This window comes from Camelus bactrianus, chromosome 21 (genome assembly GCF_048773025.1).
Source record: "Camelus bactrianus isolate YW-2024 breed Bactrian camel chromosome 21, ASM4877302v1, whole genome shotgun sequence".
Classification (NCBI taxonomy): domain Eukaryota; kingdom Metazoa; phylum Chordata; class Mammalia; order Artiodactyla; family Camelidae; genus Camelus; species Camelus bactrianus.
Genome location: NC_133559.1, coordinates 26,104,766 through 26,120,277, shown reverse-complemented (window position 1 = coordinate 26,120,277; position 15,512 = coordinate 26,104,766). Strand labels below are relative to the sequence as shown.

The 15,512-nt window shown below is 34.5% G+C and overlaps 1 protein-coding gene across 1 annotated transcript in view; it reads left to right on the top strand.

Moving 5' to 3' along the window:
- Positions 1-15,512, top strand: part of ACBD6 (acyl-CoA binding domain containing 6) — a 158,832-nt gene that overhangs the window by 44,876 nt on the left and 98,444 nt on the right. The window contains exon 4 of the mRNA XM_010954927.3: positions 9,558-9,640. Within this exon, the coding sequence (XP_010953229.1) occupies positions 9,558-9,640 (83 nt within the window). The remainder of the gene's footprint in view (positions 1-9,557; positions 9,641-15,512) is intronic.

The window sequence follows — 15,512 nt, the reverse complement described above, 5'->3', positions numbered from 1 at the left end:
AACTAATGAATGTTTTAAAAGGATTATTAGAAAAGTTTTCTTTTTTAAGGGCTTAGAACTATCTTATTAGTCAATTTAATTGATTAAATTGTGTATAATACAGTCTCAAAAAGACTTATATGTTTATTTTAAAGTTTCCTTTTGAACTAATAAAGTACTTAAAAATCTTTCAAATATACACTTAAGAGACAGAACAAAATTTCAATTCAGAATATTTGTATATATTTAATAATGGTTTTTAAAGTAACTTGGAGGGGTAATATAGTTTAATAAAAAGAGCAAAGGCTTTGGATATCAGAAGATCTTGGTTTGGCTCTCAATTCTGCACTTACTGTGTGGCGTTGGGTACTTCACCTCCCTTATCTTCAGTTTTCTAATCTGTAAAATGGAGATATATCTCATCAAATATAAGGCAGACATTTATTCAGTTAACATTTTAAAAATTCTGGATGTATTTTAAAATCAATGGTCTACTATATTTAATTGGCTATGTTTTTTCTTGCTTAGCATTACAGAAAATAATGGTATTTCTTGTAATTGATGATCTTAGATTGCATGAGACACAGTAAAAATGCCAATTTTATAAAACTGTTTTGAAGTTGGAACTGGATAATATATATAAAGTGCAAAGCACATGGAAGACACTCCTTAAGTCCTAGTTTTCTTTCCTTCTTTGTAATGACAGAGCTGTTGTCATTTCTTACAGGTTTTTTGTTTGGTTGGTTGGTTTGGGGGTTTATTGTTTTACCAGCAGAACTTTAAAGCTATTAGATAAAGACTCATGGTTCAATATTGTTGATTGTCACATCAAAACATCTTGTATCTGTTGCTGAGACATTTTCATTTTGGAGAAATGGCCATATTTTTGCTAATAATAATTACTATTGTATCAGCTACACTTACATAGTGCTCACTTTGTGCTGACATTGTTGTTTTACATACATATTTTAAACCCTGAAAACACCCATGTGAGATAGGTACTGTTATTCCTGTTTTTATAAATGAAGAAACTGAGGCAGAGAGATTAATTTACCCAAATTCCTACAGCTGGACTTATAAACAAATTAAGCAAATAAACCGATAAAACAGAAACCAAGAAAGGGAGCATGTGGAAGCACGAAACCCCCTCCTTGCACATATTAGCCTGATAATTGTTGGAATAATTGTTTTTCAGATGGAAAAGAAAGTTTCACAAGGTTTTAAATCTTGACCAAGCAACTGACTAAGGTGGAATCTAAATCGAGTGATAAAGATTGAGCCAGCAACTTATCCTTTCCCCTCTGAGTGAAGGAGCATTTCAGTGTCTCAGATAATACAGTCGGAGGCAGTGTAAGAATTGGCAAATTTTATCCTATTGCCTGCCAAATTGGAGTCTCTTTCTTTAACTGCTGATGCAACATAAAAATAACTTAATGGATTTTGAGTAGAGAGAAATGGAATAAACTTCTTAAGCCTCTATGAGAAACATTTCATCAGAGTGGAAATCAAGAGGGTAAAGTAGCCAAAGTTCACCCCTTCTTGTAGGTGAAGTGGATGGAGAAGAAAACTAATGCATCTTTGGCAGCTTTATTCTGAATTCAATCTGATAATGACAGATTATTTTTAAAATATTATTTCTGCCTAAAATATAATCTCCCACCCTCCACCCCCCCCCCAAAATTTGTCACCAGCACCCTAGTATGCTTTGTGCATTTGCTTCAAGAAGAGGAATTAATCCTAAGAAGAAATATATTTAGTATACATTATAATCAAATTATAGAGTCAGTTTTTTCCCCTGAAGATTTTAATTAAAACTATTATACTTTATGTACAAGGGGATTCATCATATCTTTGTTTATGAATGAAAATACCCAAATAGACAATTGTCAGGTAATGATTAAGTAAATTATTACTTTATGAAATATTATGCTGATTTTTAAATTAATATTTTTGGGACTTTTGCTCTTGGGCATGGTGGTGAAATAGGGACAGTATTTACCCTTTTTTGTCTAATACAGAAGGAAAAGCAAATCTAATAGTTGAAATGTTTTTCAGACATTGCACTAAAAGTAGTGTGAAACTATGAGAGAAGAGAAATAAACAAAATGAGCCCTACAATTGCCTTAGTTTATTGCCTGAAGGCAATTTCGTTACAGGGAGTGGGGATCATAAAGAGCTTCGCCACCTTGCCCATTTGACCTAGAGTATGGAGGGCCAAATACTAGAAAGGACGTTGTTACATAGAAAGGGAGAGTTCCAGAGATCTGCAGAGGGTGAATACTAATGTGTGTGTGTGTGTGTGTGTGTGTGTGTGTGTGTGTGTGTGTGTGTGAAGAAGCTAACAGGCTAGAGAATGAAATACAAGAAAACAGCAAGCCAGACAGCTCCTGGAGTTGACACAGGACTGAGACTGTTTTGTCTCCTGCTAGTCAGAGTGGAAGGAAAATGTAATGTATGTGGCATATGGTAGAGGCCTCTGAAGGATTTCACTGTAGTTTTGGGGCTAAATTAAGCTCTAGATTAAAGGCTGCTCTGACTCTGCCTTAACAAAGATTAAAAATGAGCCTTGAGAGGATCAAATTGTTTCCCAAAACAAAATCTAACATAATTTAAAGGAACACAACAAAATGCAGCAAACAAAAGTATAAAATTTATAACACTTGGCTTACAGGAAAAGTCTTTCAAACATGCAAAAATAGCAGGAAAATATGATCCATAACCAGGAGGAAAGCCGGTCAATGAAAGCAGATGCAGAAATGATAGACATGAAAAACAGCTATTATAAGTATATTCTGTATATTCAAGAAAATAGAGGAAAACATGAACATAATGGAGAGAGAAATGGAAGATATAAAAAGACCCAAATGGAACATCTAGAGATGGAACAAAATAACATCTGAAATGAAAAATACACTGGAAAAGATTAACAGCTGATTAGACATTACTTAAGAAAAGATCAGTGAACTTGCAGATGGAGCAAGTAAAACAAAAATGAAATACAGCATGAAAAGACTGAGCAAATATACATATAATTGGAGTCCCAGACAGTAGAGAAAAAGCAAGAGAGAAGACAGAAAAAAATTTAATAAGTATTAATAAGTGGACATCTTTAAACATTTGAATAAACCATACGCCAGTTTTTCAGCCTTTGCATTATTGACATTTGGGGCTGGGTAATTCTTTGTTGTGGTGGGCTGTCCTGTACATTGGAGGATGTTTAGCAATAATTCTGGCCTCTACTCACTAGATGCCAAATAGACCACCAACTTGTGACAATCAAGTGGAGAATGGGGGGCAAAAAAATCTCCCCTCATTGAGAATCATTGCCATAAACCCATAGAACAAGATCTCAGTGAATGCCAAGCAGAAGAAATGTGAAGAAACCCAAACCGTGACACATCATAATCAAATTGTTGAAAACCAGTGAAAAAGAGAAAATCTTATAAGCATCCAGACAAAAGGCATGATACAGGTAGGGACTGCAGCAGACTTCAGAAGTCTGAAATCAATAGGGGCAACATCAAAAGGAAATAACTATCAACTTATAATTCTGTACCAGTTAAAATAGCTTTCAGAAATGAAGGTGATTTACTTACCATGATAATGGGCATTTATGAAAAACCCACAGGTAACACTACACTCAAGGGTAAAAGGTAGAAAACTTTCCCCTTAAGATCTAGAATAAGACAAAGATGCCTGATTTCCCCTTGTACTGTAAATTCTAGCCAGAGCAATTAGATGAGAAAAAGAAAGTAAACAGCATCCAAGTTGGAAAGGAAGAAGTAAAACTCTCTCTGTTCACAGATAACATGATCCTAAATATAGAAAATCTAAAGAAACCACTCAAAATCTCTACTAGAGTTAATAAACAAATTCAGCAAAGTTGCAAGATATGAAATCAACATGCAAAAAGTAGTTGTGTTAGTAGTATACACCAGCAATGAACACCCCAAAATGGAAACTAAGGAAACAATTCCCTTTACACTGGCATACAAAAGAATAAAATACCCAGGAATAGTTTTAACCAAGGAGGTGAAAGATTTTACACTGAAAACTATAAACCATAAACCATTGCTGAAACAAAGAAGACCTAAATAAATGGAAAGATATCCCATGTTCATAGATTGAAATATTTTATATTGTTAAGATGGCTGTACCACCTAAAGTGACTTACAAGTTCAATGCGGTCTATCGAAATTCCAACTGCCATTTTTGCAGAAATGGAAAAGCTGATTCTCAAATACATATGAAATGACAAAGGGCCCAAAATAGTCAAAACAATATTGAAAAAGAACAAAATTGGAGACTTCATACCTACAATTTCAAAACTTAATACAAAATTACAGTAATTAAAACAGTATTGTACTGGCATAAAGATAGGCACATGAGCCAGTGGAGCAGATCTGAGTCCAGAAATAAACCCTCACATTTATGGTCATTGATTTTCAATAAAGGTGCCAAAACTGTTCAGTGGAGAATTATCTTCTTAAACAAATGATGCTGGGACTACTGGGTATCCACATACAAAAGAATGAAGGTGTATCCTCATGTCACACTATGTGCAAAAATTAACTCAAAAGGCATCAATGACCTAAAAAATGTGAACTAGAACTATATTTGAAGTAAATATAGGGATTTGTCTCAGTAATTTTGGGTTTGGTCATGGATTCTTAGATATGACAGCAAAAACACAAGCAACCAAAGAAAAAATGGTAACTTCATCAATTTGAAAACTTTTTTGCTTCAAAAATACTGTCAAAGAAGTGAAAAGACATTCTATAGAAAGGGAGAAAATATTTGCAAATCATATAAAGATAAAGATGTAGTATCCAGAATATATAAATAACTTGTAACTCAACAATGAGAGATGACTAATAAATGGGTAAAGGACTTGGATAGCCATTTCTCCAAAAAGAATGGCCCATAATCACATGAAATATTAATTATTAGGGAAATGCAGATCAAACCCACAATGGTATCACTTCATATACACTAGGATACCATAATAATAAAGACAGATAATAACAAGTGTTGGCAAGGATGTCAAAAAATTGGAACCATTTTCCATTGCTGGTGGTAATGAAAAATGTTGCAGGTACTGTGGAAAATAGTTGAGTGGTTCTTCAAAAAGTTAAACATAGTATTACCATATGACTCAGCAATTCTGCTCCTAGATGTGTGTATACCCCAAATAATTGAAAACAGGTACTCATGTAGCTGTACAGAAATGTTCAGAGCAGCACAATAGCCAAAAAGTACAAACAAACCAAATGTTCATCAACTGATAAATGGATATATATTATATAATATAAGGTGTGTTTATGTGTGTGTGTGTGTGTGTGTGTGTGTGTAATAGAGTATTACTCAACCATAGAAAGAAGTGAAGTACTGGTATATGCTCTAATGTAGTTGAACCTCAAAAACATTATGCTAAATGAAAGAAGCCTGACGCAAAAGATCACATTGTGTGATTCCGTTTATATGAGATATCCAGAATGAGTAAATCCATAAAGATAGAAAGCAGATCGTTGGTTGCCAGGGTTAGGAGGAAGAGGAAATAGAGTTACTGCTTAATGGGTTCAAGGTTTCCTTTTGGGATGATGAAAATATTTTGAAACTATATAGAGGTGGTGGTTGCACAACATTGAATGCATTAAATGCCACTCAATTGTACGTGTTTAAGTGGCTCATATTATGCGAACTCATTTTAATACTAAAAATGAGGATAAAATAAACGCTTTTCAGACAAACAAAAGCAGAGGTAATTCATTGCTGACCGACATGCACTACAATAAATGTAAGAGGAACTTTCTTAGGCAAAAGGAAAAGTACATGAGATGGAAATTTGAACCTACATAAAGGAATGAAGACAGCTGAAAATGCTAAATATATGGGTAAATGTAAATATAAGAAAACAATTTTTTTTTAATTTTAAAATCTCTTCAAAAGATAATTAAACTTCCAGTTTCAACTCTGACACGTAAAGGATTTAGAAATCATCTCTCCTATCCTCAACAACAAAAATCTTACCAAACTGAAGATCATGGACTATTCTTGGATTCATCTGAAATTTGAGGTCCCAGGGCAAACGGCCACTCTCAAAACAGTGGCAGGTGAATACATAGATGCATACCCAAGATCTGCTTATTTGGAACAAAAGTTGCTTTCTTGAGCCACAAACTGGTAGGAATGCTTAAATGGTAATTGATGAATTGCTGGAGGCTGGGGATGGACTAGATCAAGAGTTAAAAACTCCCAGGGGCTCAGTTTTAGGAGGGCCCCACTCTCATGGGTTTTGACTCCCAGAGCCCTACCACATTCTTATGGTGAAGACTGGAGAAAAATCTTGTGTTTTGAACCAGGAGAGGTAGTATATAATTAACATTACTGAGCTTTATATGTAAAAATAGTGAAGATGGTAGATTTTTTTTTACAACAATTATAAGTTTTAAAAGAAAGAAATGAGCTATCAAACCATGAAAAGACAGGAGGAACTTAAAATGCATATTGCTAAATGAAAGAAACCAGTCTGAAAAGATTACATACTGTATGGTTCCAACTATATGATTTTCTAGAAAAGGTAATACTATGAAGACAGTAAAAAGATCAGCAGTTGCCAAGGCTTCAGAGGGAGGGAGAGGTGAATAAGTGGAGCATAGGAATTTTAGGGCAGTGAGACTATCCTGAATGATATTGTAATGGTGGACACGTGTCATTATACGTTTGTCAAAGAGTGAGCCCTAACATAAACTATGGATTTTTAACTAATAACAATGTATTAATATTGGCCCATCTATTGTAACAAATGTACCACACTAATGGAAATGTTAATAGGGGAAAATTGGGGGAGAGGGGCATATCTCCCCAGAGAGTTCCTCTCTCTACTTTCTGCTCATTTTTCCTTTTTCTTTTCTTTTTTTTTTTTTTTTTTTTTGGTAGTGGGGAGGTGTGAGGTAATTAGATTTATTTGTTTATATATTTTTAAAAGAGGTACTGGGGCTTGAACCCAGGACCTTGTGCATGCCAAGCATGGGCTCTACTGCTTCAGTTATTCCCTCCCCCTGCTCATTTTTCTTTAAACCTAAAACTACTCTAAAAAATAAAGTCTACTAAGTAAAAAGAAATATACTTATCCCTTTCCAAAGTACCATATAACTCCTAATTACTAGTATGTACTTTAGTGGTAAATAATTGCCAAGCAGACCACAGATATCTTTTCTCAATTGCCTATTTCACTGGAAGAGTTTCTGTGAATGACACCCATAGAAATTATGATTGTTTTGTGAAAAACTGTGTGTTCTTGCCTCTAGTTTTGCCCCCTAAACTACATTAATTATCTTCTAGCAAAGGATATGAATATGTAACTTCTCTAACATTCTAAGCATACCCTCACCACAGGACCTTTGCACTGGCTATTTCCTATACCTGAGACAATCTCCCCCAGATAATTTTTAAAAGTCACTTCTTTGCTTCCTTTATGTCTTTTCAGATGACTGACTGAGTGAGGCCCTCCCAGACCATCTTATTTAAAATTGCAACCCTTTTCCCCACACTATTTTTTTTCCGTAGGAGTCCTCACTTTTTTATATTAGAAAACTTATTTTCTGCCTCAGATATGACATGGTTTTGCTGTGTTAATTTTGTATCCTGCAACTTTTCTGGATTCATTTATTCTAACAGTTTTATTTTTTGTGAGGGTGTGTCTTTAGGGTTTTCTATGTTTAAGATCATGTTGTCTATGAAAGGAGATAATTTTACTTCCTTCTTTGCAATTTGGATGCCTTTTATTTCTTTATCTTGTGTAATTGCTGTGGCTAGCATCTTCCAGTACAATGTAACTTCCAATACAATGTTGAATAAAAGTGATAAGAATGGGCATCCTTGTCTCATTGCTGAGCTTAGAGGTAAAGCTTTTAGCTTTTTACTGTTGAGTATGATGTTAGTTATGGGCTTGTTAGATATGACCCTTATTATGTTGAAGTACCCTCTTTGTTCAGAGTTTTTATCATGAGTGGATATTGAATTTTGTCAAATGCTCTTTCTGCATCTATTGAGATGATTATATGATCTTTATCCTTAATTTTGTTAATGTGGTATCTCACATTGATTGATTTGTGGGTATTGAACTGTCTTTGCATTCGTAGAATAAATCCCACTTAATCATGGTGTTTATCCTTTTAATGTTTTGTTGAACTTGGTTTGCTAATATTTTCTTGAGGATTTTTACATCTATGTTTATCATTGATACTGCCTGTAACTTTCTATTGTTTTCTTATTGTTGAGTTTTAAGAGTTTTATAAAATATATTTTGAATACCAGTCCTTTAATAGATACATGTTTTGCAAAGGCTTTTCCCAGAATGTGGTTTGTCATTTCATTCTCTTTTAACACTGTCTCTCACAGAGCAGATGTTTTTAATTTTAATAAAGACCAGCATCATTTTTTTTTCTTTCTTTCATGGATCATGGTTTTGATGTTGTTTCTAAAAAGTGATTGCAAACCCAAGCAAGGTCACCTAGATTTTCTGCTGTTATCTTCTTGGAGTCAGTTCTTTTTCAGGAAACTGTGCTGACGTTTTATATTTGATTCTTTTTTTCCTTTGGTATCCAGTTTTCTCATTTCCAGTTTTGTTGTTCATTTAGCATCTCTTGAGCAGCAAGTATTTTTCAACTTTACCCTACAATGGACTATGTATTTAAAATGCAATTGGATTGAATCAAATAAGTTCTTTCTTTGGATTGTACCTTTTTTTAGTATAAGGAAAAACATTCTCTATTCCAAAGATTCTTTGCAGCACTTATTCTCTAAGAATGGACCTCAGAGAAGAGAGGGACCTGGCATTTACTTTGTGCTTCTTTTTTGCCAATGTCAGACAAGGGTACTTTATATTTTTTTATTATTTAATCATGTTGGTAGTTGTTGCTTATGATACGATACCTTTGTTTATGTCATAAATTGATAACTGACTTATCTCAAAAATTGCCACCATTTCTTGAAACTAGTTCCTCTAATGGTGTTAAGAACTAACAGAGTATGCTGCCTCCAGGATCTTTTTCCAAGTCAGAGTTTCTATTTTTGTAGGGTACCCTGGCCTAGAAACTGTTGACATTGCAGAAGAAAAAATTTTTTAACTTTTATTACAGTTTAGTTTCTTTCTTACTTGGGAACTTTTAATTTTGTTAAGCTAGATATGATTTTCCTGATCACATTCATGTCTGGTATTATATTTCATGTTTTCTTTTCATTTTTCCACACTGAATGGCCACATTTTCCACACTGAATATAGCTAACATCTTATAATCTAGAATCAGTCAGGGGAATGAATGGCTTTTGGGTGGCTCCAGGAGGCAGTAGAGGAATAATCTTAGCTTGCTAGAGGATGTTCATTTTACTGCTGTGATGAACTGGGAGTCCACTTGCCTTTCTGCTACCATCCTAAAATTGTCACTAGGGCCTTAGAGAAATGGTGGATCATCAAATGTTCAGTGTTCCTTAACAAAGTAGTATTTTGTAACTGGCTTAAGACACATGGATTAAAGCAGTGTGTATTTTTTTTCCACCTTTTTTTTCCTCTGCAGTCACCAGAGAAGAAAAGAAAAGAAGCAAATACTGGTTTTGGTGGGCCAGTTGTTAGTTCTCTGTATCACGAAGAAATCATCAGGTGAATTGTCTTCTGGTCTTCAATCACAGCGGTATATACATGCGTGTGTGTGTGTGTGTGTGTATTTTTTTATTTTGAAAACCTCCATTTGTGAAGAACTTTTTCCTAACATGAAACTGATATGAGGTATCTCTAGAAGGATAATAAATGGCAGGAAATAAATTTTTATGTGTAAAATCTTTAAAATCTGTGAGTGTCTGAATCAGTGCCAGATAGCACTTTATCCCACATCAGTGGTTGGTAGGGCAAGGTTTTGTGTCTCAGTCTAAAGCTATGGATTTTTGTTGTTATTAGTTTTCCTCAAAATATTATTATTTCTCTTAAATATTTTAATTTTTGAAGTTTTTTCAGCTACAAATTATAAATCATTTTGGAGTGTAAAATGGCACACTATGGGTAACAGTGTGGAAGTTCCTCAGAAAATTAAACAATTACTATATGATCCAGCAATTATATTTCTGGTTCTGTATCCGAAAGAATTAAAAGCAGGATCTCCAACACATATTTGTACACCCATGTTCACAGTGGCACTGTTGACAATAGCAAAAGGTAGGAGACACCTAAGTGTTCATTGATGGATGAATGAATACACAAAATGTGGTGTATACATATAATAGAATGTTATTCAGCCTTAAAATGGAGAATTCAGACACGTGGTAGAACGTGGATGAACCTATAGGACATTATGCTAAATGAAATAAGCCAGTCCCAAAAGGGTAAATACTGTATAATTCCACTTATATGAGATATCAAGAGTAGTCACATGCATAGAGGCATGGTTGCCAGGAGCTGGAGGGTGTGGGAAATGGGGAGTTATTATTACATGGGTATAGAGTGTCTGTTGTACAATATGAGAAAGTTCTGGATATTGGTTGTACAACAAGGTGAATATACATAATATTAAACTATGCACTTAAAATGGTTAAGATGATAAATTTTATATTACATATTTTTTACCACGACTTAAAAAATTTAAAAGGTCATTTCCTGTTATTTAACAAAGGTCTTAAATTTTGTGCATTGCAAATGAAATTTCTTGAATAATCATTTTTTTCCAACACTGTGTAAATCAGGGAAAGGATCTATCTTGCTTAAAAGCGACATAACACATTCTTCTAAGATTGTTACTTTACAATCAGAGACAAGAAATAGGAGTTTCTGTTACCCTTTCTGAGTTATCTGAACTTTCTTTTTATTACTAACATGAAATAAATGAGCTCTAATTTTCAAGGGGAAAATTGAGTTCAACTAATTTGAAGCGAAACATCTATCTTTATAGAATGAAGAGGAAATTGTATCAAAAATTTATGTAATTCTTTTTTGCAGAAGAGTTGCTTACATTTTTCACCACATAAAGGAGTAGTGATAAGAACTCCCAGGTGGCATTCTAGAAGGAAACTTATTGATACTACTGTGAATCAAAACCTTTAAATGCTCATAGTTTCCAGTTAATGACCAGTCAGTCAGTTCGTACTAGGGCTCCTGTCTTGAGTCTGTTTGCACAGCAAGCACACTTTTTACTTAGAGGAAATGTTTATTTGGGGTGGGATAGTAGAAGCCTGATGGAGATTTTGATGGGGATGAAGGTACCCTTGAAGAATACTGCTGGCCTGGAATACATTTGCCACTCTGATCTCTTTGAGGTACTCTGAGAACTCTGAGGAGCCCATGCAGCGTTGAGGAAGCACAGTTTAAAAAACATTTTCATAATTTAACTCCCCTGTTCTCTTCCTTAACCCTTACATGTTCAGAACATGTTTTGGGTGGTCTTAATTTGTATGTTCTGTACTTAAGAGTCTTCTAAAAATGGCATCTTAGAGCCTTAACCTTACTGATCAAAGTTTTTAACTGTTCAAGTCAGTAACCTTTAGAGTAATTTTTCTAGCTCATAGGAGGGGAGGTTAGTCATTTCTTCTCTGTTTTCCCATAGTCTTTGTTCACACTTTTGTTACAACATTTATGACATTATGCCACATTGGATTATAATTTTTAAAAAATTGATCCTTTCTGCTCAACTTTTAGTTTTTTAACGGCAAGGATTGTATTTTATCCATCTCTGTATTCTCGGTATCTGAGGAAGTTCCCAGAACTTAGGTACCTAGGTGGGTACCTAGAAAAGTACCCAGAGCTTAGGAGGTACCCACAGCTGCTTCTCCCAAGGAGCTGGTAGTTTAGTGACTGCTGACACACACACAGCCTAGAGGCCCTATCATGAAGCAGAGAGCTGCTGGTTTGGTTTTGCTGTGATAGGCCTATTCTCACCTCTTTTCCTTAAAAAATAAATAAATTAAAAAATTTACACATATAAGCCACTTTCCTAGCTAGATAAATAAATTGAGATAGTTTCTTTACTTTTTAAAAATCACTATACTTAACTTTCTAATATCAATCACTTATCTACAAATAGTAGTGATTTTTGTTTTGTGTGCTGATTTCCTTAAGGGCACCCGGACTCTAGTATTTTTCAAAATAACACGGAATTTCTTTTGGAATACCAGTGACATGCCTGATCACAGTAGCTGTGCAGAACAGAAAGCAAATGAAATGGACTCCAGTAGATGTGAGAGTAGCTATCTGGGTAAGTGGAGTATTCCAAGGATAGAATTAAACTATAATGGAAGAGTTAACCTACTTGCTTATCCTCTACCCAATTCCTAAAGAAGAGACTTTGAGTTAAATCAGTATTTAGAATTCTGATCATGAAAACAATAACAAAACAGTATAGGTTTATTTTCATAAAGTAGAGATTTTAATTCAACTCAACGTACATTTATTATGAATCTACAATGAGACAAAGCATGAATATTTGTGCTTCTCAGCTGCTTCTTTTTGAATAGTGTTTTTGGTATTTTGGACATTACATGTGAATATGTTTAGTAAATCTTATTGGTTAATTGAGTGAAATATAAACCTCTGCTATTGGCAAAACTAGTTAATCTTGGCCTTATTTCATTAAGTCATCGAAGTCTTATATTACTCTTCTTATGATAAGATCTAAATCTTTTCATTCTGGAACATATTGTTAAGATATGCAACAGTATGGAACATGAACGTGAGAGAGCTACTGAGAGTCTTTTAACTGTTACAAACAGTAATTTTATTACTACTACAGCAGATCAGAAATCATAGTAACTAGTCATATTCTTATATTAGAGAATTCATTCTATAATGTAACAGGATTCCAGTATAGCAAACTAGATCAGGATGAAAATTATTGTATACCGAAATGTTATTCCAGTGAAGGACCACATGTTGTGGTCCCTGCTGTTTCTTAAGTATAAGAATGCAGTTGCAACAATGAAGACAGGCTATTTGTTGAATTTTATGTAGTCAAATTTTGCTTGTACTTTGGTGAAATGTGGTATCTGGTGTTTGACTTTTTCAAGAGAAAATTGTGCTTTCATTGAGGTTAACTGCAGTTTCTTGGCAGAATTATGTTCAACTGAGGTAAAAGTGACAGTAGATTTTATAGTTTTAGAAACATCAAATGGTAAACTTGGATGAAAGGAAAAGTTTTCTTCTGTGGAGCCATTGTTTTAAAAAAGAACGTAAAAATGTATTTTAAAGGTCTGTTTTGGATAAACATCTAATTTTTTTCACATTTTTGAAGATTAGAAAAATCAGTATCTAATGAACCCATTTGCTAAGGCTTGGGCGCCATTGTTGTGGCAGCTTTCCTGACTAATGTGCATCATGGGTAATAAGTTAAGGTCCCCTTTTAGTTTTATTGTAAATGTCTCTGAGCCATGGGCCACTGGGGCCATTTCTGAGCTTGCTCCCTTACTGTTTTGGTTCTGACCTTTACTTCTACTCTGTCACAGAAAGTGAGAATATAATGTCATAGGTACAGATCTCTGTGTTAATATTCCAGAGCCTTGACACCAGTTTCCCATTCTGAATCTAGTTAATTGTTCTGTAGTACAATGGAGAGGATATAAGGTGAGGCTAATTAAGTTTAAAAAATTTATGAAGCCAAACTGCCTGAATTCAAATGCTGGTTCCACCTCTTACTAGTTTTGTGACCTTGGACAAGTTACTTATCTATAAAATGGGGATAATTATAATACCTTTCTCATATGCTATTTATGTAGATTATATGAATATACATACACAGGCATCCTAGAACAGTATGTGGCACAAAATAAGTTACTTTGTAACTGTTAGTTTTATTACTGTTACTAAGCATAGAGTCCCCACAGGGGAGACCCAGGGCACAGGGCTGATGGTAAGAGCTACAATCACATGTAAACACCTATCTGTGGGATTAGGTACAAACTGCTCCCTTTTGCAGAAGAAAATGGAAAACCGAGAGGGGAGAGCCAATGCTATTATTAGGTCTGTGTTTGGAACTATAGAAACAAGAGAGTACAATCTTGTAACTCATAGTTACTCTAGTCTTGCGATCAGTAGTGTTTCCTTTAAACTGCAGACTGGCAGAAAAAGCTCTGATTATTAAGTATATGGCTTTGCAAAGAGTCAAATGGTCCTGCACTACATATACCGACTCACTTAACAAGGAATCACTTTTAGTGACTTGTATAACTGAAAAGATTTTACCTAGAAGTTGGCACATAAATTGAGAAATTAGGGCAAGATTTAAAAATACAACAAATGAAACATGTACAGTTTCCAGCCCACCCTGCAATAGGCTTTGATCTTCTCTGTTATAGTTTGCAGTTTGATACTATGTAATCTATCAGAATTTTATTAATCCCACTTACACAGTCAGCCATCTGGACCTACTCTAAGCAAGCCCCGACCAGTATACAGCTAAAATGATTGATGGGCTCTGGAATTGATTAGTTGTTCTGTGAGACAAATGAACTGTTTTGGCAGAAAATACCAGAGGTCACTGCTGTGGTCAGACACAAAAGCGTGTAGAATTTTAACGAGATGCTTTCATCATTGACTTATAAAGTTAAAATTTTTAACCATAATAGATTTTGAGAATATTTTAAAAATATTTTTTCATTGTTTGCTCTCTAGTTCTGATTATAAAAGGATAGACTGTAAGAATAACAAACTAGAATGAAAGTGATAATTTTATGCTTACTTTTGGTGAATATATGAACTGAAATAAAAGCATAAGAGCCAGTCACTTGCACATAAATTACACATACTCTAAAATTTTCCTGAAAGAAGTGTAATTGGAGAAGAAGCTACAACATATATGGTTTTATTGTAAGTGATTTGTAAAATCAGATGGTATATAATTCCATTTAGTTATTTATTCAAAGCTTCACATTGTTAGCAACCTGTTTTTAACAAATCTGTTTAAGACTCTGAGGCATCAAGAGTATGTTTCACATACTACGTATTTTAAAAATTGAATATTTGGATCTTTATGCTTGTAATAGGCTAACTCATTCTGGGATACTACTGTCCCATTGATTCCACTGCCCTTAGCACCAGAAAGATTATTGTGCTTCCCTCCATCTGTTTGGCTGGTAGTAGTGAAATACTTCCCTGTTTCACTGGGTTGCCTATGATCAACATTGTGTTAACACTTTGGTGATAGGTGATAAATTGGATGACATATGTCTTGTTACATTCTGGTTATTCTTTGAGGACTGCACAACTGTGTGTAGGCAAGTGGGCAACTCCCCCTTGAGAATCTGACTGCTCAGAATGAACTTGAGTTATGGATTTATTCAGCCTGTAAAACCTCAGCTGGCATAAATAATTGAGAAAGCAAAGGTTTGTCTGTGGTGCATACCTCAGGGACTCATGGCTCCCTTCCTCCTCTCTACCTCCCTTTCTTATGAAAATGATCCCAGTTGCACTCCTGGATAATAACGCACCAAGCAATTAAAAGCCATGGGTGGCTGGAGAGAGGAGAAAAGGTTTAGTTAATGAGCTTTTCCTCTTCCAG